Here is a 25,351-nt window from a genome sequence, read left to right on the forward strand (position 1 = left end):
CAGAAATGCAGCCCTCAGGGACAACCAAGGAAATCCAGAGACTCTGTTGAAAGCTAAATAACATCTAAGAATTGAATTGTAGGTCACCCAAGAGTCAAGCAGTGCCATTGTGAAACCTCCCGGAGAGGTCGGGAACTGAAGCATTGCTTTAGGGTCATGTTTGGCATGAAAAGAAAAAACTGGAGTGAAGGAGATTCCCCAATTGTAACATGACCTAGATCCTTCGCAAAGCTCCTGCTCCATAAAGCTGTTGCCCAATGCTATTTTAATCAAACCCGGCCTTCACTGCTGAAACAGCTAGTTTTACCAAGAGCACTCTGGCAGGCTACCAGTGACACGTGCGGTGATGCTGGCATCATTTACCTAGACTGCTGTTCATTGCTTCCTGCAGAGACGGTAAAATGTAATTCGTTTTTGTTGAACTGGTAGCCACTCTCTGTCTAAAAGGGCAGAATATATCCTGGTGTTGGGCTCTTATACACACACCCCTTTCCCATTGATGTAAAAATAGATCTTATTCACCTCTATGATTTCAGAGGCTTCACTCTTTTTCCCTTGGAAAGCTTAGTCATTGTAGCCATTACGAGTCTCTGATCCTATCTGACCGACATCTCAATATGCAGAAGATGGAGGCTAAAGGACGCTAGAAAACCATGCATCGGTAGACAAGAGAGGAATGAATAGAGGGGAAAGGCTCACACAGCATTTTATACTCATGGGGGGATTTCACAGTGATCTTAGCTCCAGTGCTGGACATATGCCAAAGTTCCTTGTCTTCCTAGTGATTTTATGTCCGCTATAGAAAAATGGAAATCAAAAGCCCACTAAATTACACGTGCGTGACTAAAACCATACACGGCCAATGTCCACAGAGACGTTCATTCAGTAAAAGAAAGGACTTTAAAATGGTGGCCAGGAAAAGAAAAGAACTGCTAAGCTAAAAAGCAATGGTAACCACTTTCTTAAATCAGCTCTCTTGAAACGTTACTGGTTAGATTAATAGGTATGCACCTTTACGGAAGTTACGGTGATATGATATTTAAATGACCCCATCGCTACTAAAGTATTTGACTACTTGGCTACTCTTCTCACTCGTTTTCTTTTTGCTCTTGGAGAACGATTTTGCTTTCTGTTAACGTGTTCAAGCAAATGAATGGTCACAACGTTTCTTGCCATGTTGTGGACAAACACTGAAAATGTGAAACAGAAGGTGTTACCTAGAATGCAGAGACCATCTGTACAGTTTTCCGATTCCTGGCTTAGCCCTTCACAGAACTTGCCCCCGTTCCTTGGGGGTGGGGCCGTGCACTCCCGAATCCGCAGATGCTCGCACTCCGGGCTGCAGACTGACCATTCGCTCCACACTTCCCAGCTCCCGTCCACTTCAAGGGAAACAAAAGGAACCACCATTAGAGCGAAGCAGGCAGCTGTCAGGGGACTCACCCCAGGACTGCTGTTGGTCTTACGGCTGGATTTTAAAGAAATCACCACTACCACCAAAAAAAAAATAATAATAATTTCTGCTTATCTTCTCTCCATGGTTTCTGTCCTCAAGACAGAGGCTAACAAAAGCAGTGGTGTAATTCTCTGGCTACTTCAGGAGGGGACCAGTTACTGACTTTAGGCAAGCATTCACATGCTCCGTGCTCCTGGGGTGGCTAAAAATGTCATGACCCGTTCATTCCCAGTCTGGCATGCCCAAGTGCATCTTAGCTGGACAGATGAAGCATGTGGGGGTAATCACCAGTTCCTAGTGGGTAGACAGTTTACAACAGAGAGTAGAATGAACTATCTTTAAGCCCTGAAAGCCCTAAACAATAAGAAGTTAAACCTATATATATTGATAGTATTAAAGTAAAACAGGTCAGTCAAACCCCAAGACACCAGGACTTACATAAATAGAATTTCGTGGGTCATGGATTGTAGAAATGAACAAACTGATTTTAATTCCACTAAAAATTGACCCTAGAGATTATGGCAGCTGTTGGAGGCAATTGTCCCATTACCTCCTAGGAATAGTCCAACCACGCTTATGTGGGTTAAGATAGATTGTGCAATTTTTAATCTAGAGCAATTAGTCAAGAAGAGGGTAACATAAAAAGTACTGAACTTGAAGCAGCCTGGCGACTTGTCCTGGTTGTGTTCACATATTGGCTCCTGGGCAATCCCTTAGCCTCACTGTACTATTTCTGTCAACTGGGGGATAATAAAACTCACAACACAGAGCTAAATGACATTACATGTATAAAAGTATCTTGCACAGTACCTGGCACATAGTAAGCACTCAATAAATATTTACCGAATACGAGTTTAAAATGAAACTCCAAGAATAAGCTGCTGCTGAGAACCTCAGCTTAGCTCTGAGCGGAACTAGATCTGAAATTTTAAAGACCCGAGGCTCGAGTCCAGCGTCCTTGGAGTTAATGTTTTATAATGCATGTGAGACCCAGCATCAATTTATTTCTCAGTGGGAGGATATGCTTTCCATAAAGAAAGTCATCTTCCATCTCATCTATTCCTCATTGTAGAAATTGGGTTAGAGCCAGTAAGAGATGAACAAAAGAGCTTATAAGAGCCATATCTGGTCAATGAAGCCTCTATTCAGAAAGGAAGGCGAAGGCAAACACAGACCACATGTCAAATAGAAACTGCTGTGATACTAGACAATCCCTGCCAGTTGCATTGGAAATAAATACAAAGCTGATAAGGTTAGTTGATTGGTAAGTGATGAAAAAGGGTCAGAGTTTTGCTTCCTGCTTTGTGCTCACGGACAACTTCATCCTTGTTATTGTACAAGTAAGTGCCACCAAATGGGAGAACCCAAGGAGAGAAGGGAGGGCTTAGCCCAACCAGACACGGGTAATACAGAACTACTTCCAAGCCTTCGGCTTGTTGATGGTGAGTGTTCAGGATCATGTAAATATTAAATATGTGTGTGTGTGTGTATGTATATACACACACACACACACACACACACACACACACATACCCCCAAACGGAGGTATCTCACCCATGTTCTTGCTATCCTAGCGAGTTCCACACTAGCACTTTGCACAGAGGTTGCATTGTGAGAACGTGGGGGAGGATAACTTTGGGAAGGAAGGTTCTATTTGGTGCTTCCCACCAGCTTACTAGTGCCGGTGGGTCAGAAGGGAAAAGGGAATCTACACATATCTCACCAGGACAAAGAGAAGTGCAGGTTATTTTCTGCACTGACATTCCCTCACAAAAGGCCCCACCATTGAGAGGAGCTGGGTTGGTGCAGGTCCGGGAACGTTTCTGCCATCCTCTACCACAGCGAACATTGCAGGCTGACCACTCTGTCCAGGAAGACCAGCCTCCATTCACTGAGAGAGAAAAGTGGGGAGGGGAGAAAGAAAGGAGAGAGGGTTTTATTGATTGCCTACTATGTGCAAGCCACTGCGCCGGGTGTTGTGAGCTCGACATCCAGGGACCAGGAGACCCTGCGGACCCATACTGGCTGCCCCGTCACGAGGCACCAGTGGGGCTCACCTCGCCTCTGTCCCTCAGTCTACTCATCTGATAGGAGAGGGACCCAGAGGATTTCCTCTGTGGGAAATTATGAAAACTAGGAAGAAGTCATCAACATCTCTCTAAAGCACTTGAAAATCCAGGGAAGGAAATATCAGCATTTGAATTTCTATTACTTTAAGTGCTTCAAAAATAAATCCCAGGGCTCTTCTGTTGTGGAAGGGAATGCCTTTACTTAAACAGCCAGCAAGGTCTTCTATACAATACCTGAGCTATTTAGCAAATAGCAGTGTTTGTTTCTGGTGGATTTCCTATGCCAGGAGAGGAAGTGCCCACAGCGGGTCTGGGGAGGATGGGAGTGGATGTTGTATTTGGGACGGGTGGGGAGGCAGAAGTTGCCCACTTTGCTTCTTTTCAAACACAAACACAAACACAATGGGAGAAAATGAACGACTTGTAACATTATTTTTAAAAGAGGGATTGGAAAAGTCACTCTCTCACAGTAGTCCGGTACTGGAAGGAAGAACAACACATCAGTAGCAATAGGGATGTGTTCTCTCCCTACCAGGTGGGAGAGGCAGGCGAGAGCACAGTTGTGGATGACCCCTACAGTCCTTTCAGCCCTAAACAATGAAAGTTGTAATGAAAGACACATCCCTCTACTTCTCTGCTTTCCGTCCTCCCTATCCATTCCTGGACTTTGGGCTGGTCTTACCATAAACCACCACTGTGGCTGACAGGCTTCTCCTCTTGGCCACGATGTTGGCTGCCATGCAGGTGTAATTGCCCGAGTCCGAGAGCCGCGCCTGCCGGATAATGAGGTTGTGGTCCGCCCTGGTGTCAATGTTCTCGTCTTGCTCGGAGTCGATGGGCTCCTCATTTTTCAGCCATTCCACCTATAAGAAGAAAGGAATGTTTACTGGTCATTAAAAAGAAAAAGAACTCTTTTCTGGAATTGCTAGGTGAGCAGTTCTGGTGTGGGGGAGACAGACGTTCCCGACACACAGAGCAACAACAGTGATTTTCCACATCCCGTCCCTTTTATCTAGCCAATTTGGCACATTCAGGGAATGAACACTCGAGTTAATAAATGGAGGCAAGAAAAGAACGCAAATATGTACTGACTTTGACCTATTTTTTTAAAAGGCGGTGGAAGAGAGAAAAGAGGGGACTACAATGAGGTCATTTCGTTGTATTTCATTTTATTGCAACTCTGATGATGACAACTATGTTTCCATGACAAGTCCAATATGGAGCTCAGAAAATCAACACCTATATGCAGAACATTGTGCTGAGAGGATATTTATGTTGTCAGACAAGGTTTCAGGTCAATGTTTGCATTTAAACCCATTTTTAGAAAAGTGTGATGGGGCGTCTGGGTGACTCAGTTGGTTAAGAGTCCAACTCTTGGTTTCAGCTCAGGTCATGATCTCAGGGTCCTAGAACTGAGTGAGCCCTGCCTCGGGCTCCATGCTCAGCAAGGGGAGTCTGCCCCCCACCCCCTTTCCCTGCTCGAGTTCTCTCCTTCTCTCTCTAAAATAAATATTTAAGAAAAATTTTTTTAAAAAAGTGTGATAATGTATAAAGGCCAATATAATACAGATTTGGGCAATCATAGGCAGTAAAATCCAAATCTCAGTGTTCTCTAGTCTTGGAGATACATTTCTCTGGTGATCAGTTATGTAACTCCTTCAGTGATCCAACAGACATTTAGGCTGGGTCAGACGTCCGGCACATTTAAGGCCCAGCATCTCCTCTGGAAGAGTGGACTTCTACCCTTCTCTGGGCACAGGCTAGTCCCAACTCTGACTTATTTTCTCTAGTTTGCTCCCGGAGAACCTATTTTCCTCTTTCCAGTTCTACTCTAATCCTACTATTGGCCCAAATGTCCCTTTCCTTGGACATCTGGAGAAGACAGAGGTGGAATCTTCTGCTCCCTAGATCCTCTTCTTTCCCCCAGATGGCGTGTACCACCCTTAAGTGCCCCTATTTTATCAAGCAGGCCAGTTTCACCCCTGAACTAACTGCCCTCCTTCCTCATTGTGTCCTGTGCCTCCACATCTAAACAACATCTCCACTCCCCAGTGCCATCTTGGTAGCGCTAAATGTATCTCGTTCAACAATAACCGTCGAGCTCCAGGTATCAGCGTATATTATACACGGACATTTAACAGACTCATCAAAATCGTCATTTAACACAGAAAGCAACAGCAGGGGCGCCTGGGTGGCACAGCGGTTAAGCGTCTGCCTTCGGCTCGGGGCGTGATCCCGGCGTTACGGGATCGAGCCCCACATCAGGCTCCTCCGCTGGGAGCCTGCTTCTTCCTCTCCCACTCCCCCTGCTTGTGTTCCCTCTCTCGCTGACTGTCTCTCTCTCTGTCGAATAAATAAATAAAATCATCTTAAAAAAAAAAAAAAAAAGAAAGCAACAGCAGTGATTACACCAAAGAGACCCCACACAGAAGCATATGCATTGGGGGACTTTCCCTCATGCCCTGCCCACCATTAGCATAGATGATTGAAAGTTGGTTTTGGAGTACGATGCCTCATTTCTGTTTAAAGAATTTACCAACAAACAAGTGGTGTCTGTTGTACAACAGTTCGGTTTTATAAGGATTTCTTGGTCTCTACAAAAAGGGATTTATTTATCAGAAGAAAACCTATTAGGATCCTTTTATAATGACATTTATCCCTAGTACTCCCCCATTAACAAGAGCTCAGAGTAGGAGAAATCATCGCCATCCAAAAGCTACCCTCCAGGAGGTCAATTCTGGAAACTAAAGTGATGTGAAGAGCCAAAAGCAGAGGTCTGAGAACTGCTTCTACTAGCAAGAAGAGGGGGGAAAAGGAATGTGGTTCAGGGCCAGGAAGTAACGAAGCCAGACTACAACCCCAGGAGTTCCTGACGGGATCACCTCGTCCCAGCCTGGAGGAGGCCTAGGCACTAACGATGACCCCTAAGCCCCAAAGCACTGCTCTGCTTAACCAAGCAGGACAACGGAAAGGATTTTAACACACATTCGACCCCCAGTCTGTGACAAAATGCCTTCTGTTCCCCACTGACCCTGCATACTTTATAGTAATTCACTTATTCCCTGATGAATATTCAAACACACACGGGATATCAGAGGGGGGTCTGGAGAGTTGGGTAAAGCGAGATAGACAAAACCATATAGCCTCTTCTTTCATGGGTCTTAGAGTTAATGGGCAAGGTGGAAATAAAGAAGTCGGTCCACATCGCCACCAGAAAACAAGAGGCGGGAGTCACACTGTCACCAATATCTGGGATGAAACGCTTACCGTAAGGCCGACAGGGATGGATTTTTAAAATCCTCACCGTCACAGCTATGTCACTGGAAAGGAAGAACAAACTGGTCTGCTTAAAGCAGGTCTGGGGAGCTTCTGTTCCACTCCACTCTCCTGGTTCAGAAATTCCGAGTGTAAATTGCCCCGTTTTCTGATTGCTTGTTCCCTTCCTCTTGCTATTTGTGGGACCTAGAAAGTTGTTCCCTGTGTCCCCACCTAAGTCTTCTTTACCACAGTTCCCACAAACAGCTGGTCAGTAAAATCGGGCAGTTCTGATCCAGAAGGAAATTATCTCTAGCGAGTAAACAGCCAGAAAGAGCTCTGGAGACCAAAACCAAAGGAGTCCCAGCACCTGGAAATCACAGAAAGCTTTCCTGAAGGAACTCCAGCTCAGAAGAAATCAAAACCGCCATCATCAAGTAGAGGTTGGCCTCAAATTGCAAACTTGCATAAGAGTAAACCATACACAAAATGAAACAGCCAACAAACTAGGGAAATATTTGCTACAAATGCGGCAGATAAAAGGGGGAAAATATGATGATCCGAGGACTCATAATCTCAAGAGCTCAAGCTCTCATACACTGATGGTAGAATTCCATCCTTAATAATACAGCATAAAGATGAAGGAAAAAAGGGACACCTGGCAATTAAACAATGAATAAATATCCTACACCACTTTTAAAAAGTTACATATAATGAAGTTTTTCCTACCAAAATACCAAAGACTAAAATTCTACACACACACACACACACACACACACACACACACACACAGTGGTTTGTTTTTTGGTGAACTTGCAGAGCATGGGGCATTTCTGCGGTTGCAGAAATCCCCTACCATTATCCCCTTTCCAGGATGGGAACGGCAGCCTCTAACCACCTGGGCTGTTGCCTGCTTTCATTCTCGCCTCCACAGTTGATTCTCCATGAAGGAATCAGATCATGTCGCTTTCTGGCTCGAAATCCTTCAATGGAGAATCTAAGAACAAAATAGCAAATCCTTATCAAGGCTAACAAAGTCCTTCCCGGTCTGAACCCCCAGTTGGTTCTCCACCTCAGATGCCGCTAAGCAACCCCTGCTCCCACGGCTCCAGCCCTCCCAGACTCCTGCCTGTCCTGGAAAGCTCCATCAAGTTCCCACCTCATGGCCTCAACACTTGCGGATTCCTTTGCCTGGGAGGCCTTTCCCGATAAGCACCCTCATGGCTCAATCTCACTTCTCATTCAAGTCTCTGATCAAATGTTACCTCCTCAGAGAGGTCTTGCCTAATACACCCTTTTCCTAAGCAGCCTCCCTTCCCTTGCCCATTCCCTGCCCTAGCTGCTTTAATCTTCTTCCTAATATTTATCTCCATCTGATAGTCTTAAAGAGAGTAATGCCTTTTGTTCTTGTAATGATGATCCTAGGAATTTACTCAAAAGAAAGTATTAGGGCTACACCAAGGATTTAAACACAGTAAATTATTTTTGGTAGAGAAAGAGAAGAAGGGAGGGAGGGAGGAAGAAAAACGTTTGCCAAAGCCACATGCCAAATAGAGCTTTGTTTAAATAAATCATGATGTAACAATATGATTTAATGTTATATAGACATGAAAAGTCCTGATTTCAACTAGTGAAAACACAGAAAATGCTCCTAATAAATGAAAGAGTTAAAATGCAAAATTATATGTTTAGCTTTGTCATAAATTTAAAACAAAAAAAAATCATGAACATATATATACTTAAAAAATGATTGGAAGAAAATGCAGTATGTTTATAGAGGTTTTAAGAGAAACCTTTTCTTCCCAGTGGTTAATCGTGGCATATTCAACGGAAAGCTATTTAGTAATCTGACAAAATCACTTTAGCTTAAAAAATCTCTCTTAATTACCATGTGGCACAGTGGTTTTCAAATTTATATTTAACCATAGAACGTTTCCTCAGTTTAATGCTTATCTGAAAGCCCAAGATGAAAAAATAGATAAGGAAATTTCTTATAACGCTGAAGAAGTGAGGTTATCAGAGCCACAGATGGGAGGGACCCCAAGCTGCATTAACATGGCCATTCCCAGAGCCACTGTTGGCAGAACTCCAGGACAGATCATGCCTATCCTTCCCTATGTCAGTCATGCCCCAGAGAGATGTTCAGTGCACAATCTGTACCACCATAGAAGTTGCCCCACCATACGATCTACCCCCTCCCCACCCACACGTAGTATGGACATATGCAGTGGTCTGTTGCTGGGGCTTCCCAGATCATGGTTTGCAAAACACTGATCTAGGATGAATGCGGTATCGTAGTTACATACATGTCACGGTATATCAGTGTTTATGATGTCATGACGGAGCTCCCTCAACCCAGTTATGTCTATAAACAAGCAGCGCATTAGGAGACTCCTAACTGGGGGACTGTGTTTTTTTTTTTTTTTTTAAATCCGTAAACTAATAGTTTATCCATTAAACTGATGGCAGGATCTTTATGAGGAAATCAGTTTGGTATGTTCTGGGCTTATAAAAATGACGAATTGCTTTTGGATTTACGCTTTTGTCACTTAGAGAAATTTTAAAACATTTTTGATGAGCTAAGTGCTCCTAATGTTGAGTAGTTTAATAAATAAGATAGCAAAAGCGTTCCCTAAACCAGCAGCTGCAAACTCCAATGTTCCTGGGGGCCAGGGAGGAAACATAAATTACCGAAGAGGCCCTGGGTACAAGACATCCATGCACATCGCTTGCATATTAAAGACAAGGGGCTGCTCATTTCCCCAAAGGAATGAGCTCACTCTCATTTGTCTTAAAAAATATTATCACTTTCTGTCTGCTTTTGTTTTTCCTATTTTAGGTAGAGACATGAGTATTAAAAAACACCCCCCAAAACCCCAAAAACCCAAAAACCAACAACTATAATGAAAGTGACAACGACTTCATTTTTGCTTAAAAATCTCTCGCTTTTAATGTATCACGGCAGTCTTTGAATTTCTGGAGTATTGAGCCTCCGAGTCAGGATGTATGGGAAAGTGGTGGCCCTTTATGACAAAATGTAGATGACCAGTCAGGTTCAGACCGTGGCTACCCCTGTAACCAGAGCTTCCAGCTCTCCCGAGAAAACCAGGGACGTAGAGTCTAACGTAATATATATATATATTTTTAATGATTTTTTATTATATTATGTTAGTCACCATATAGTACATCCCCAGTTTCCGATGTAAGCCTCGATGATTCATTAGTTGCTTATAACACCCAGTGCACCATGCAATACCTGCCCTCCTTACTACCCATCACCGGTCTATCCTATTCCCCCACCCCCCTCCCTCTGAGGCTCTCAGTTTGTTTCTCATAGTCCATATTTCTTGATTCTAACACGATGGCTCAACATCTATTGTGAGGGCCAAACAAAATATATCTGGGAACGAGATTCACTCCCTCTTCTCCACGGATACAACACACCAGCTTTCTGGCCACCCCCCTCTGGCCACAAAGAGGAGCTCGGTGTCCTTCACTGAAGTTAATTCCTTTTCATTAAATCTGCCTCCCCCGTCATCCTAAAATGTTCCGGTTCATATGTATCAAATGCCACTCTCAAGGCTTTCTCGTGGAAATATCTGACAAGTATCATAAGGGCACGGATATTGGGTTAGAAAATTATTTTACAAGAGGTTGCCAACACCGGGAAGGCCCTAATTAAGCCCTTAACAGAAGCAACACAAATTTTCAAATTAGCATTATGGGATCAATACATTGACCGCCTCGAGGCTAACGGACATCTGTATGACTAAAGCCGAATGACCTCGTGCTAACAGGTCATCTCTTGGACAGAGAGGCTTACCAGTCCAGAAGGTTGTTGGAGGCATTCGCCCCTCAGAGAAATAGTTCTTCATACGTTTCTCCTTATTTGGTTTAGATGGATAATCCCAGTTAGGAGTGTGTGAAGAAACTAGTTACTTAGAGGTAATGAGCTTATGGATTTGCAGGATGCCCGCATCTATTAGCATAGTGTTATGTACAGATGGTCTGCAATTTGTAGATTTTTCCAGTTTATAAACAAATCTGGAAAAGCAGACCATCAAAGACAATTAGATTTCGTGCCAGACAGCAGGTCCCTGATCAGTCATTCTGGTTAGCGGGGGGCTGAATGTATGTAATTGATGAACCTATAGGTTTTCTCAACAATAGGCAGCGAAGTAAATAGACGGGGAGGGAACCTCCTTTGGAAGAGTAATGGGTTGAAGCTTTGTGGGGGCTTACCTTATCTGAGACCTGGGTTATAGGTGAAAATGGCTGCACGACACCTGACATTTCACCTCTACTGACCTTTTGTCAAAGACATTTATGAATGTACACACATAAGCCTTACACTTAAATGTTTATTTCCACCAGACACGATGTCAGAGTTCTAATGTTCCCTTGCTTGTTCTTAATATTCCATAAGAGAATGAGAAGGCAGTGTTACTAACCTTTCAGAAATGTAAAAAACAAAACAAAACAAAACTAGATTAGAAAGAAAAAGCCATTGTAATAGGCCAGCTCTCTCCCCATGCAGGATCCCAAACCTCTTCTTTGAACTCTAGAAAGCATCAACCGGAAACTTTTCCTTAATATCGCAGGGAAAATGCCAGTGAGGACCATTTGTCGATATCACGTAGCTCTCCTCCAATTCCAGTCCTCTGTCAGGATGTGCTAGACTGGTTACAAAATTGAGCTGCTCGTATATATTATAGATGTAAACTCAGATTTATGACTTTTGAAGGGTCTCCAACTACTCATTGCCTGTGATCATTTTCCCTCTGAAAATGACTCCGTGGCATGGTCCTTAAGAACATGAACAATGTTTTAAATAGTCTCATGTCTTGCAAAGAATCTACTTCCGAGGATGTTCAAGGCATCTCTTGGATACATTTTCTAGCTCAAACTGATGTGCTTACAAATTGAGAGACTGGCGTGATATACACATACAATAAAACTTCAAGCTGCATCATGGAGTGAGGGTCAAAGGAGAAGGATATCCTTGCTTTAGATCCCAGAGTTGAGCGTTTAAGCTATGATCCAGAAGACAGACATTTTTAGTGTAGTTGTTCTTAAAAATATTCTGGGAGCCACTTCCTAATGGCTACATATGGTCTTACGTTGAATTTTATGTATTTACTCAAAGTATGAATTATCTAAGAGTAATCAGTTTTCTTTCCTCCCTACACCAACTAAGGATGGCTTGGGAAGGCAAGCCCGTAGGCCAGAGAAGAGAGAAAGACTACATTAGGGAGTAGGAGAGACAGCACCAGGTAAATACTGGAAGGGCATAGAGGTTCCCACTGTGGTCATTCCCTACGTAACATCTCAAACTTTCTGTGAAGTTCCCATCTTACAAAATAAATGTGATGACTCCTGGGAGAAAACGGAGAAAAGCAGAGGAATTCATTCTACCTGGTAAGGGGCTAAACTGAGATAGCGCCCTAGCATACCTTGCCCGGAGTCAGATACATAGTCCATGGCAGGCCCAGAATCGGAATCCAAGAGGCTTCGTTGCAACAACTATGCTCCGTCATCTCTACCATTTGCCAGACTTGGGCGGAATGACCATATGCTATTTGCAAAATTACACTGAAATAGGGAGGACTGGCACCATCGAAGATAATTTTGTAGACATATTTCAGGATTTCATGATCATTCCTAAGGAAGAGCTGCAAAAATTTTCTTGATAAAAGCTCCTCTGTTGGAATAAGTGTATGATCTCCTGGAGGGTGGATTTAAAGGACAGCTCTCATTCGAATATGCGCATTCTGGTTATATTAAACTAACATGTCAGAATGTACAGAACACGGCCCAAGTTATTTTGACATAACAAATTACTCAGTATTTGTCCATGTATAACTCTTGGAAAGTTACGGTAGCCCTTTCGAAGTTATCTGGCGTTTTATTTGTTTTGGCAGTAAGTAGAAATGAGTGGAGCACACAGTCCGTGATATCAGGCTGGGACGATACAGTCTGCAGCCTTAAAATATTTAAGAAGGCCAAGCGTATCTAAGTCCGTTGGGGGATGTGTAGAAAAGCATTCGCTTTCCTGAGAAAAGCAGCCGGTATTTCTGGCCTTCTCCCTGTTTGGGCGTGAACGTGATTCTAAAGCCATGACAGCCACCTTGTGACCATGAACAGAAGGCAAGAAGCCACAGAGATTTCGGTCATGGTCTTTATACCTGCCAAGTTGAACATGCGGTGACTCAAGACATTATCTCATTTGATCCTCAGAACTCCAAGGTAAGCAAAGAAAAGATTTTCTTCCCATTGCACAGATTCTATGATCTGCCTAATAGAACATACTTGGAAAACGGCAGCACTCGAAGCAGTCGCCTTCAAATACTTTTTCTACCGGAAAACATTAGCCATTTTCTTATGTCTTTTACTGACCACGTAAAGAGCTGTTCTTAAACATTTCCCATGATTCGACCTGCCGTTCTCGAATAAGTCTTAACTGGGACTTACCTATTACATAGAGTGACATTCTTCTACTCATAATGGAGCATACTGTCTTTTTTTTTTTTCAAGATTTATTTGAGAGAGCGTGCATGCACTCACATGTGAGCGGGGTAGGGGTATGGAGAGAGGGGAAGCAGACTCCTTGCTGAGCGGGGAGCCCAACGTGGGGCTCGATCCCACAACCCCAAGAACAGGACCTGAGCCGAAACCAAGAGTCAGGCGCTCCACTGACTGAGCCACCCAGGCGCCCCGGAGCACACTGTTTTCTAAGCTTAGTTCAGGCCATGACTTGCTTTGCTACTTTCAGATGAGATGTCACCTGTCCTCTCCTCTCTCCTTGATAATATTTCCTTCAAGTTAGTTATTTATAACCGTACTATCAGGTTTCCCCTTTTGTCTTCCTTTTCTTGCTAGACCGTATAGATTGATTTTAAAGCCAGCTACACTGCAGTTTCTTCCATTTCGGTCTACTTATCTGATTATGCATCACAAAAGGAAGCAGAAATCCAGCTTAATTGTGAAGTCACAGCAGCAGAACCAGGCAAATGATAGAAACCTAATGATCACAGATTGAATCGCACTCGCTGAGGCTGAAGGAAACGACAGACATGCGGACCTCTGCAGAAGCCGGAATACTGATGATGGGGCTCGATGTTCTGACACTGGACGTCTCTTGTCAGATCATGTTGTCCTCTAACTTCCCCTTTTTCGTTGTGAAGGTCAGGTGTGGTGCCATGTTATTTTCTTATTCATTTTGACAGGTCAATGGTCTCTGAGAAAGGGAACACCCCGATCCACTGTTTACTGAAACCGTAACATTGTCACGAGTGACGAATGAGCCGTGTTTACATTAATGTGAAACATTTGCAAGAATGATGATTAGAGGCAAAAGACATCAATAGAACAGGGAGAGAGAAGCGATGGGCAAAGGATTTGTCAGGGAGGCACCTGCTATCATTTTCAGCTGTGTTTTCCATAGCGCAACACATCTTGCGTTTTGCTAATTCTACCTTTGTTCATTCCCACCTGCAAGGGAAAAAAAAGGGTTCTGGGTTTGACCCTTTGATGAAACAACACATAGAAGGTGCTTCCGAGGCTTGCTATCCCAAGGAGTGATCGTAAACATAGCGTCATGCGCCATTTCATTTTAAGAGACTATTTTAGGATGGGAAGAACTCTCTAACGAGATTACAAAGAGTTGGCCTTCAGAGAGACTCAAAACTGTTTCTGTAGTCACATTCCCTCCCCTAATTTCCACTACGTAAATCAGGTTTAAGGGTGGTGGTTGGGAGATTGTAATTAACGGTTCCCTTTTCCTGTTCTTGCCACCATGTAATATATGCTCAAGTGTTGAGAAAATAGCCATTTTTAAGGATTAAAGCATTAAAAGTTCATATCACACACTGGTTTTAGGTGCGGATATCTGAGTTACGTACAATTAGATAAAGATACACAAACGTTTCACTTACGCATACACATATACACACCATTGGAGAAACCTGGTCTGCTCAGAATAAAAATGTTTCCATCAGCCACAGTGAAAGACTAATCATGTAATGATCTACAAAGGAAATGCACGGACAGATATGGATTAGCTCAGCTCCGTATATTGGGTGGCTGAGAACGAATTAGCATAATCATAAATTTGTTCCAATTACAGAAGGCAATTATCAGAGACCAGCGTACAGCATTATCAAAATGAAATCACCAAAGTGCATCTACATTCCAGGTAGATGTCACTGAGTTAATAGTGCTTTAAAAAAAAAAAAAGAAAAGCAAAGAATAAAGCTCTATATTCATTCATCTTTCATCTCTTTGATTACTATAGACTCCATACAAGTTCCCTTTTAGCTGACAGTCACAAAGCCCCTATGAAAGAATAAAAAAAAAAAATACATGATGTACAACAACAACAACAACAACAACAAAATCATCCTCAATACAATAACACAACTGTAACGTCTAAACCCTTGTATGGATAATTTCTCTAGATCAGTGGTTAAAGATAGTGCTTTTAAATTTAAGACAGTAATTCCCACCACCTCTGTGTTCTCTCCGAAATATTGATGAGGAGTAAAACCGTGACTAACCCTGTCATCTGCTCCAAACAAAAGTTGTCTGTGCAGAAACATAGTGCTGTTTTGCCAGGGTAACTCCACGGTTCGTACTGTTTTCACGTTTGCCTTCCCATTACACACAAAAACTGTTGCCTTGTTAACCACTGCCAGCCTGGGAAGAGTCCAGGAGAGTTAAATCTATCTTGTAAAGAGGGCAACAGATTTAGTCTCCAAATTTTAGAGCTCAAAAGGCGATTCAACGTAAATAGTTAAGATTATACATATACATCAGAATGTGCTCAGCACTTCAGGAAACAAACATAAAAGAGATGCTGGAGAGAGGGCAGATTACAGGGAAAGACAGAAAGTTGTTTTTATTGTAACTACATACAGCGGGTTGTACTGTTACAAAGGATGGTGGGTCCAGTGGAGCGGGAGGAGGGAATAGAGGAAGGGAAGGGAGACTCCCATTTTACTTACACTGACTGCTACGAGTAGATACTAGTCTAGGCTCTTTCCCATCTTAACTCACTCGGTGAGCTGGGCATTCTGATGTTTTTATACTTAAAAAATAACCACGCAGGCAAGAACTGAAATATTTAAACATACTCAAAATTCTAGCGTCTCCAACCAATCAATAAGCAAACAAAAACTCCTTCCTTTCTTTTTTCGTAGCTGCCTCTCTTGAATTCTTTGGCAAATACTCACCCCTTATTATATTTCAGTCGGGCTCCCGCCCCATCAACTCACTGGAATTGCTCTTGCTAAGGCCACCAGTGATCTCCTAGTTGTTACATTCACTAAATGCACATTGTTTTCGCATTCTTACTTGACTTTTAGGGATAATGAGAACATTCTCTAATTTTCTCTTCTTTTTTTTTTTAAATAATTCCACATGTTGTCTCTTCCCAACCTTCTGGCCAATCCTGCCTTGTCTCTTTTGTTGACATCTTCTCTACCCAAACGTGAAGTGTTGCATTTCTCTGGCTCTCAGGATTAGGCCCCTCTTTACACCTTGCTGTACAGTGTCTTTCCATATGAGGTCACCAGACCTGTGTGCCATCCATGGCCACATACTGAGTATTTCCAAATCAATATCTTCAGTTCACTGACCTTGAGGCTATATAGCCTCTTATGTTGAGATGCCTACTCAGCACCTCTTTTTGTAGGCTTCAGAGATACTTAACGCTCAACATGTGGAATTGGATTGAGAATTCTTTTTCTTGCAGAAGAAAGGAGTAGAGGATTTCTTTACATGTATGACATAATATTTGAAACTTCTCATGGGAAAATAGGGACAAAATGGGAGGGTTGGTGACATAGTATGTTTACATTAAAAAGCACACTCTTGATGTCATATGTAGAATATATAGGGAGGGACAGGCAAAGCTAAGGCAGAGAAATCCTTAGAAGACTGTAACAATCAAGCCTGGGGAGACTCTCGTGGAGTGAACCGGAAGGCTATGATGGGTATATAGCAAAGAGCCTTGACAAGAAGTGAAGGGGTAAAGCAGAATGAATAAAAATTTGTGACTGATTTGATGTAAGATTTTATAAAGAGGAGGGCGGTCGAAATTTGGCACCCATATTTTTGACTTGGACAAATGATATAGAGAACACAGATGAAAAGGTCATTTGGGGATGTGGTACTGATATGCATTGACTGAATATCACCTTGCTCCTAATATACAAAGAGCACTCTCAAATCAATAGAAATAAACTGACAAACACGACAACACAACAATAAGCCTGGTACTTGAAAAATTAATTCACTGACACACACAGTGAAGTTTACAATGTATGTAAGCCTTTGAAATAAACACCTTCAACCCAGATCTCTCTTCAGCTCCAGAGCAACAGAGTCAACTACTTTGCGGGTGTATTTCCTCCAGGCTTCAGGATAAATTGTATCCAAGCCTCTAGGCCCGTGTGACATCAGGCAGAAAGTGTAAAATGGCTGGGGGAGGCGGGGCTAGGTTTAAGATACAATACCCTAAAGAAAATTCACCATTTTAACGACACAAAAGGGAAAACAGACTGCAAAAATATGTTGTTGATATTGAGGTAAGAGAGAAATCAGAAATGTATGTATCACAGAAGCCAAAAAAGAAAACATAAGTATATAAAAATTAGCCCTGAAATAAAAGGTGAATATAGTAAAGTCCAAGCTCCATTTCAACATAACACTCCTTCTACAGCATGAGAACTGAAGGACTCCACTCTTCGTTGATGTAAATAAATAAATACATAGACAGATAAAATACTTTCCTCCTCTTGCACTTTCCTCAATATTCACTAGAATTTCCCCACGGTCAATGACCACTTGAAAAATAAAGTGGTATCTCTTTTTCGCTCCTTAAAGTAAAACAAACCCCAGGCATATAAAATACAAAAAATATAGTCAGTGAAACCACAAAAGCACCATAAGAAAGCACAGGTGAATATTCCGGTGATTGTTAGACTGGAAAAGGATTTCCTATATGGTATAAAAGCAAAAGCCACAAAGACTGACTATTAACATTTTAAAGTTTAACATATGTAAAAGATGTCTTAAATATAAAGGTGTTTGCAACACATGACAAAGTGTTATTATACTAAAATCAACAGAGATATTAAATACATTTTGCAATTTGTACAGCATCATGCCCATCCCATAAAAACGGATGCTGGATACTATGTTCTACCAGAATGTACTGAATATCAGCCTGCTTTCTAAGATACAAAGCTCATGCTAAAACCAATAGGAAACACGAGTTCCAACAGAAAATGAGCTAAGTACCTGAATAGACTATTTAGAGGAGAATAATATGTATGGAGAACCAACTTATAAAAAGTTGTTCAACTTCTCCAATAATGAAAATGCTCTGGAGGATTACTGTTAGCCTGTGCCTGTGGCAAAACCTGAAACTCTCTGGGGTCATCAAAATCGTAAAGAAACAGATGTTTTCATTTAGTTTAGGTGCTGGTCTAAATTAGCACATCCCTTTTGTGGGACAATCTTGCAATTTTTACCAAAATTGAAAATACTGCCATCATTTGATGTAAATTTCTACTGGTTCCAGTGGAATAATCATCAGTAAAAATCCAGAGATATGTGCTACGATGATAATTATAACCTTGTTTATAATCATGAAGAAACTGGAAGCAACTTAATTGTTCACTAACAGATTCAATCAATTATGCACATTTATTCCACGGAATACTATGCAACCATCAAAAAGAAGGATGCATTTGTACTGAGAAATAGCTCAATGAGACATTAAGTGTTAAAAGCAGATCTTAAAAGTATATTTCTATTATCTCTCCATTCAGAGACACTCGTAAATAGCTGGAAGGCTGTTCACCAAATGTTATTTGGGTGGTGGAATTTTCAGTGACCAAAATATTCTTCCTTCTAAATATGGATACTGCTGACATTTTTAGTATGAACTACTTAACAAAATTTCTGGCTCCCCCTTTTGTAAGTTTGGTTTCACTTCCTGATCCCTTTTTAGTTTGGTGGGGTCATGTGACTAGTTCTGGTCAATGAGTCGTCAGTACAAGTTGCTTGTCAGTTCCGGGACTGAGTATTTATTTTCCTGTGTTGAGACTCTTTTGACTTCTCTTTCTCCCTCTGCCACAACAGCTTACAATTTTTTTGAAAATGGCTATTCCATTAACCTTGGACGTGCAGTAAGGCTGTCATGAACACAGCTCCCAGATGACATGTGATCGCTACGTAACACAAGAGAGAAATCAATCTTCACTGTTTTAAGCTACTGAGATTTCTAGGTTGTTTGTTACTTTATCATAATCTAGTTTACCTTATTTTCTGCCATCTATATTATGTTTTTAAGCAGAAAGAAAAAAGCTATTTTCATTAAACAAAGATATGTTCCTCCAAATGTTTATAACACTCCTGGTTTCTAAAAGGTAAACAAATTATCTTAAATTGCGTATCTTTTCTCCCCCCACAAACTAATACATTAACTAGAAAAGCAATCCATTTCTAGATGGCTGGCAGGCTAAGTGACTGTCCCATATCGCATTTTATCTTCACTGGTGTCCTTACTTGGTTATTTTAAATAACGCCTTGATTTCTGCATCATCTTACACAGTGTAGATCATGGCTCATGAGTCATTGCATTCAAACTCTAACCTCTAAGTCCATGGAGGAAAATTTAAATGAAATTACATTACTTTTACATGTCATGCTTACTTTAGTTACCTATACAATTTCATCAGTAAAATTGAGTTTTTCCAATTCTGTTTTTACTTTTTTAAAATAACATAGGTAGTGTCGTGGGTTACAAACATTCCAAGAGAAATCTAAAAAGAAGTAACTGAACATCCAACACTGTGACATGGTCTCATTTGGGGAGGGTGTTTACGTTTCCCATTTTAATCAGCCTGGTCAATTAAATTGGATGGTTTCCTATTTGTTTCCTCCCAGTTTATCCCCCTCTTCTTTGCATTCTGGTTTTTTATGAACTAGCTCAAAGCTGCTTTTTGGTTTTCACAACACTACAGGGAATGTTTTAAAAAATAAACTAAATTGCCTTCATGACTTTTTTTTTTTTTTTCAAATTTGCCGAAAATGAGATTTTTCAACAGCCTCTATGCCATAACCCCCTCCTTCCTTTTTAATTTAAATTTTGGTACTAAAATGAGCTTATGATATTCCATTAATATCACAAGGGGAGACACTTGTTTCCTATGCAATATACAGGTTAGTCTGTAATTCTCCCCACTCCTATCCTTCATCATTCTATGATGTATATGTTATATATAACTGTATATAATATATTTAGCAGTTTATTTGCCTTCAAAATTCTACTTTTCCATATTACTTCTCAAAAGTATTCAATGATCGAATGATCACAACTGTTGAAAAAGAGAAGTATAAACTATTTGGAATTGAATATTTAATCATTTGGGGAAAAATAAATGCATATACGTGTATCTTAAGTGAGCGTACACTTCTTTTCTTTTGATATTTTATTTATTTGTTAGAAAGACAGAGCACAATCAGGGGGAGCAGCAGGCAGAGGGAGAAGCAGACTCCCCGCTGAGCAAGGAGCCCGATACGGGACTCGATCCCAGGACCCTGGGATCATGACCCGGGCCAAAGGCAGATGCTCAACTGACTGAGCCACCCAGGCGTACCAAGCATACAGTTCTTATTAAAGAATTAGCTGATTATATGGTCCAGAAGACCAGTGGTATGCTAGACTATATAAGTATACATGGCACTTTCTCCCCAGAGAACTCATGAATTCTCAAATGTACATAGAGATTATCAAGAGTTGATTCTGTGTAGGACCTGCTCGTTAAATTAGGGTGGAGTTAATCCCCTATTATTCCTCTGTAAAATAAGAAAAAAAAATGTTCCCTTTTGTCCCCTCCTTACAGAGATCTTGGAAGGTTGAAAATGAAACCATGGATGAAGAGATTTTGGTACAAATATAAAGCAATACATTAATGTAATGTGGTGGCAGATTCCAGGAACAGATAGATGGTCTTGTGCGGCTTTATTCAGGATGTAAAGTCAGTAGTTCAAGAGGTTGAGACCAGACAACAGCAGGTTGAAGTTTGAATATGTGTCCTACACGCCACTTATGGAATTTGAACTCAACCCTGAAAGCACTAAGGAGCCACGGATGGGTTTGGTTTTTTTTGTTGTTTTGTTTTGTTTTGTTTTTAATGTTTTTTTATTACATTATGTTAGTCACCATACAGTACATCCCTGGTTTCTGATGCAAAGTTCGATGATTCATTAGTTGCGTATAACACCCAGTGCACCATGTAATACGTGCCCTCCTCACTACCCATCACCAGTCCATCCCATTCCCCCACCCCCTCCCCTCTGAAGCCCTCAGTTTGTTTCTCAGAGTCCATAGTCTCTCATGCTTCATTCCCCCTTCTGATTACCCCCCCTTTCTTTATCCCTTTCTTCCCCTACCGATCTTCCTAGTTCTTATGTCCACTGATGGGTTTTAACCAAAGGAGTCTGGGTTCAAAAAAAATCATTCTGGTATCAATGTGAAGGTGCCATGGGATACTGGATTAGAGAGGCCAGATGGGTAGTTTTTAGTCCACAAAAGGAGAGAAAGGATGAAGGCCTGCATACGGCAGTCAGTAAAGATAGGGATCCAACACAGAGTAAACACAACTGATACATTATGGTAATTGATCATCAGAGAAGGGGTGAATGAAGGACCTGAAGAAAAGTGCCTAATTCACAAAATCTGAGCCTGGGTGATGTGTACCCTTAACCAAGACAAGGGGTCCTGGATTTTCAAGGTCAAGTGCCTGTTTTGTACATGTTTTCTACATTGTCGGACACATTCAAGAACTGATCATCAACTTCAGCAACTGGTCTCACCCAGCTAAGCAGACATCCCAGCAACACGCAGCAGTCAGCGCGTCTGGTTTCAGAATACAGACGGCTTCCAGCAGCCAGAGTAGTCATCAGTAAACACAGTGCTTCTCTGTGGTTGGTGGGGATCATGTCATAGGTCACACCATGAAATGACTTTATAATTCTTCAGTTAAGAGGAGGGTACTCTGACCTTTACACACGTCTGACTTTCGACTGGGTCAGGAAGTGGAGTGTCCAAACATCAGAGGGACCACATCCCACGTCACCACTCCTTGAAGAGAGCAATCAATCGTTTTCTGGACGTAAGCTCACACTGGAACCAGCGTAAAATTAGAAAGGTCAACATCTGGCTGGTGGTTATGACTCATTTTCTTAAAACCTGTTCTTTTTGGTGTATCAGCCCACGTTCTTGGTAAAAAAGAAAGAAAACTTAGTTGAAGGTTCTTTACCCTTTATTTTTGTTTTTATTATTATTTTTTTTTGTAAAGGGAAATCATTTATTTATTCTACAGACATTATTTGACCGTCCACTATGTAGGTGACCCTGTACCGGGCGCCGTGGGCACATGGAGGGAGCGACACAGTGCCCCGCTCAAGGAACACGGAAGCAAATGGGAAAACAGGACGCACACGCCAGCATACCCATATGGCATACCCACGCATGCCAGATTCTGTGGCACAGAAATTCAGAAGAGTTAAGGGCATGCTTGCTTGCCCTGCTCCCACATCACCGGGAACGTAGTTGATTTTAACACTTGCCACATTGCTTGTTCACAAACCACTTACCCCAGTTCATCTGTGACCCTTTATTTTTAAACCAACCACTTCTCATCGGCATTTTCTAGTGTAAGCAGACATATCAAAATAAACAACGACTGAATGCTTTTTTTGTCATCATTTTACAAAGTGCACAGTACCTGGGATAGAAACGAGGACACTTTGGGAATAATTAGGATCAAATTCTTTCCTCCAAAAGTATTTCGAAAATATTCTCTCTCCCTCTACGTCTTTCTCTGCCACACATCTAGACATATCTACCCTAACCTCTACCCACCACCCTCCTCACCACCACCGCCACCATCACCAGCGCCCTCGTGATCTAGACAGACATGGTTATGGGAAAAGGGTACCTGCCTCATTTTCCTGTGGAGTCCTAGCGTATCATGAATACTTATGTTACCTTGAGGCCAAAAGGCTCAAACCATCAAAAGTGCACCGCAGCTACCATTGTAATCAATAGAGTCAATCCGTCTAGTGCTTAAGAAGAACAGAAACGCGAGCTGATTGGATTTGTCTTGAGAGTACGATGAATTGGAATAAGGGTAGGAAGGCAGGTTGGCTGGGGAGTGTTAAAAGATCCATCATTTTCTATGAGGCTCTGGGCTGCCTAAAGACAAGAAATGTGCCTGCTGTGTCTCCTCGACCCCGAGCACGGTTTCTGGCACACAACAGTTAGGAATAAGCAAATCTCACTGAGGCCCTAAAGGAGATGTATGGTAACAGCAAACTTGCGACCATTTATGACTTTGTTTCCTTTGCAGGGCTGTTCCTTTTTTTTTTTTTTTTTAAAGATTTTATTTATTTATTCGACAGATAGAGACAGCCAGCGAGAGAGGGAACACAACCTGGGGGAGTGGGAGAAGAAGAAGCAGGCTCATAGTGGAGGAGCCTGAGGCTCATAGTGGAGGAGCCTGATGTGGGGCTCGATCCCGTAACGCCGGGATCACGCCCTGAGCCAAAGGCAGACGCTTAACTGCTGTGCCACCCAGGCGCCCCTGGGCTGTTCCTTTATAGCCTGGATTTGCCTGTTTGAAAATAGGAGCAGGGGGTGTGATACATGTAGGGAGGGAGGGCTCGGTGTTGCCTGCTCTGGGGTCGGCACCTTCCCCTCCCCTTCAGGCTCCTGGAGCGAGTATTTACCTTGCTTTAAACCAAGACTCATCTCCTACGCGCTCATCTTTTTTACACAAATCACAGACTGAGCGCGGTTGTTCACCTGCTCATCCACACATCTGCAATCCCTATCAAGCTCGCCGGTAATGCAATCTCACCAGAGGGCATTGTCTGCGTTATGAACTGCTACAGATTTAATAAAGCACGGGGCCTGCCTGGGCTCTACCGCTCTAGTCTGTAACTCTAACTAGAGATGGGGCCGCCAGACCACATCTCATTAGAGAACCAGGTTTCACTGCAATCCGTCTATACTGTGTACAGTTCTATTTTTCTTTCTTTCTTTCTTTCTTTCTTTCTTTCTTTCTTTCTTTCTTTCTTTCTTTTCTTTTCTTTCTTTCTTTCTTTCTTTCTTTCTTTCTTTCTTTCTTTCTTTCTTTCTTTCTTTCTTTCTTTCTTTCTTTTTTAAGCTTCTGTTTTGTTTCTTTTTGATTTTGCTAAAAGCAAAGAGACTCAAAGGAACACACGTCCTCTGCAGTTCATACCGGGACAGTGCTGGAATTGATACACGTTTAGGACAGTAATCATGCTGGCAGCAGAAAACCGTGTTTTGCAACCCACTGGCCTATTTCCTATGAGAACATACCGTTGGCACAAAATGATGCTAGGTCCTCGGCCACAGAATTTGTGGAGTGCCGGGAGGGAAGCACGATGGGGCAGGAATTAAGGTGAACGCAGGCTCTCAAGTCACAATACAACTGCCTTGGGTTCAGGGCTGGGTCAACTCAGGAGTCCCAGACAAGAAACCTGAAGAGTGAGAAACCCATACACTCGCTAAACAGATACAATTCATCGTTTAGTTCTGTATTCAATGATACGTATCCAGTGATATGTAACAGAAGGTGATCACCCAAAAGGGGTAAAATGTGGCAAGAGAGGGAAGGTTCACGGATAGAAGCTTTGCTTCCGGCCGATCAGAGGCTGATGTGTCCTACACGTCTACTAGATTGGCCCAGGGCTCCTCAGATCTCCCGAATCTTGCAGAGCATGGGTTCTAGAATCTGACATAAAGATCGACCTACAATTGGGGGCCAAAGGTCCTGAGCATAAAGTCTAAAGCAGTGTAAGGACAGAAGGAAAGCGAATCACGGATATGAATGTGAAAATTGTACATTTTCTCTTTGTATGGCTTCTTTCCATCAAAATCTGCCAGTACAAGGCCCATTCCCAAGCCTTTCCTATCCAAAAACCTTCCGTGGGGATTTTATTTTAAAGATTTTGTCTATTTATTTGAGAGAGAGAGAGAGGGAAGCAGACACCCCACTGAACAAAGAGTTCAGCGTGGGACTCGATCCCAGGACGCTGGGATCATGACCTGAGCCGAAGGCGGATGCTTAACTAACTGAGCCACCCAGGAGCCCCTCCCATGGGGATTTTAAACCAGAACCAAGAGTACACCAGAAATGAGGAAGTTAAAAATTAAACCAAGAAAAAAAAAAAACTTTAAAAAAATATATTCAGACTTTTTAAAAAAAATGAAACTAAATTTTAAACAGAAACACGGAAGGCACTGAAACAGGCATGCCTAAGTCAAAACTTGGGTTCCAGATTCTGAGTTTTCTCTACGCTCAATCAAGGCTGTCTCATTATTTCAACCATTAGGAACAAGGCACATACCCAATAGTACCTCTCAAGAAGCTCCTCGCCTCTGCAATGATTTCATAAATGTTCCCTGAGGCAGCCCTAGGTGTAAAAGCGCTGTGCCTTGCAGTATTTACCCTGAAAGGAGAGCCACAGG

At 42.1% G+C, this 25,351-nt stretch overlaps 1 protein-coding gene across 5 annotated transcripts in view; it reads right to left on the reverse strand.

The window, feature by feature from the left end:
- UNC5D (unc-5 netrin receptor D) overlaps positions 1-25,351 on the reverse strand; it is a 537,143-nt gene that overhangs the window by 100,536 nt on the left and 411,256 nt on the right. For all 5 annotated transcript variants that reach the window (XM_087856402.1, XM_087856400.1, XM_087856401.1 and 2 more), the window contains exons 5-7: positions 4,208-4,388; positions 3,180-3,347; positions 1,218-1,382 (exon numbers count right to left, since the gene is read on the reverse strand). In XM_087856402.1, the coding sequence (XP_087712528.1) occupies positions 1,218-1,382; positions 3,180-3,347; positions 4,208-4,388 (514 nt within the window). The remainder of the gene's footprint in view (positions 1-1,217; positions 1,383-3,179; positions 3,348-4,207; positions 4,389-25,351) is intronic.

This window comes from Ursus americanus, chromosome 27 (genome assembly GCF_024610735.1).
Source record: "Ursus americanus isolate L20-20 chromosome 27, mUrsAme1.1.p, whole genome shotgun sequence".
NCBI classification, from domain to species: domain Eukaryota; kingdom Metazoa; phylum Chordata; class Mammalia; order Carnivora; family Ursidae; genus Ursus; species Ursus americanus.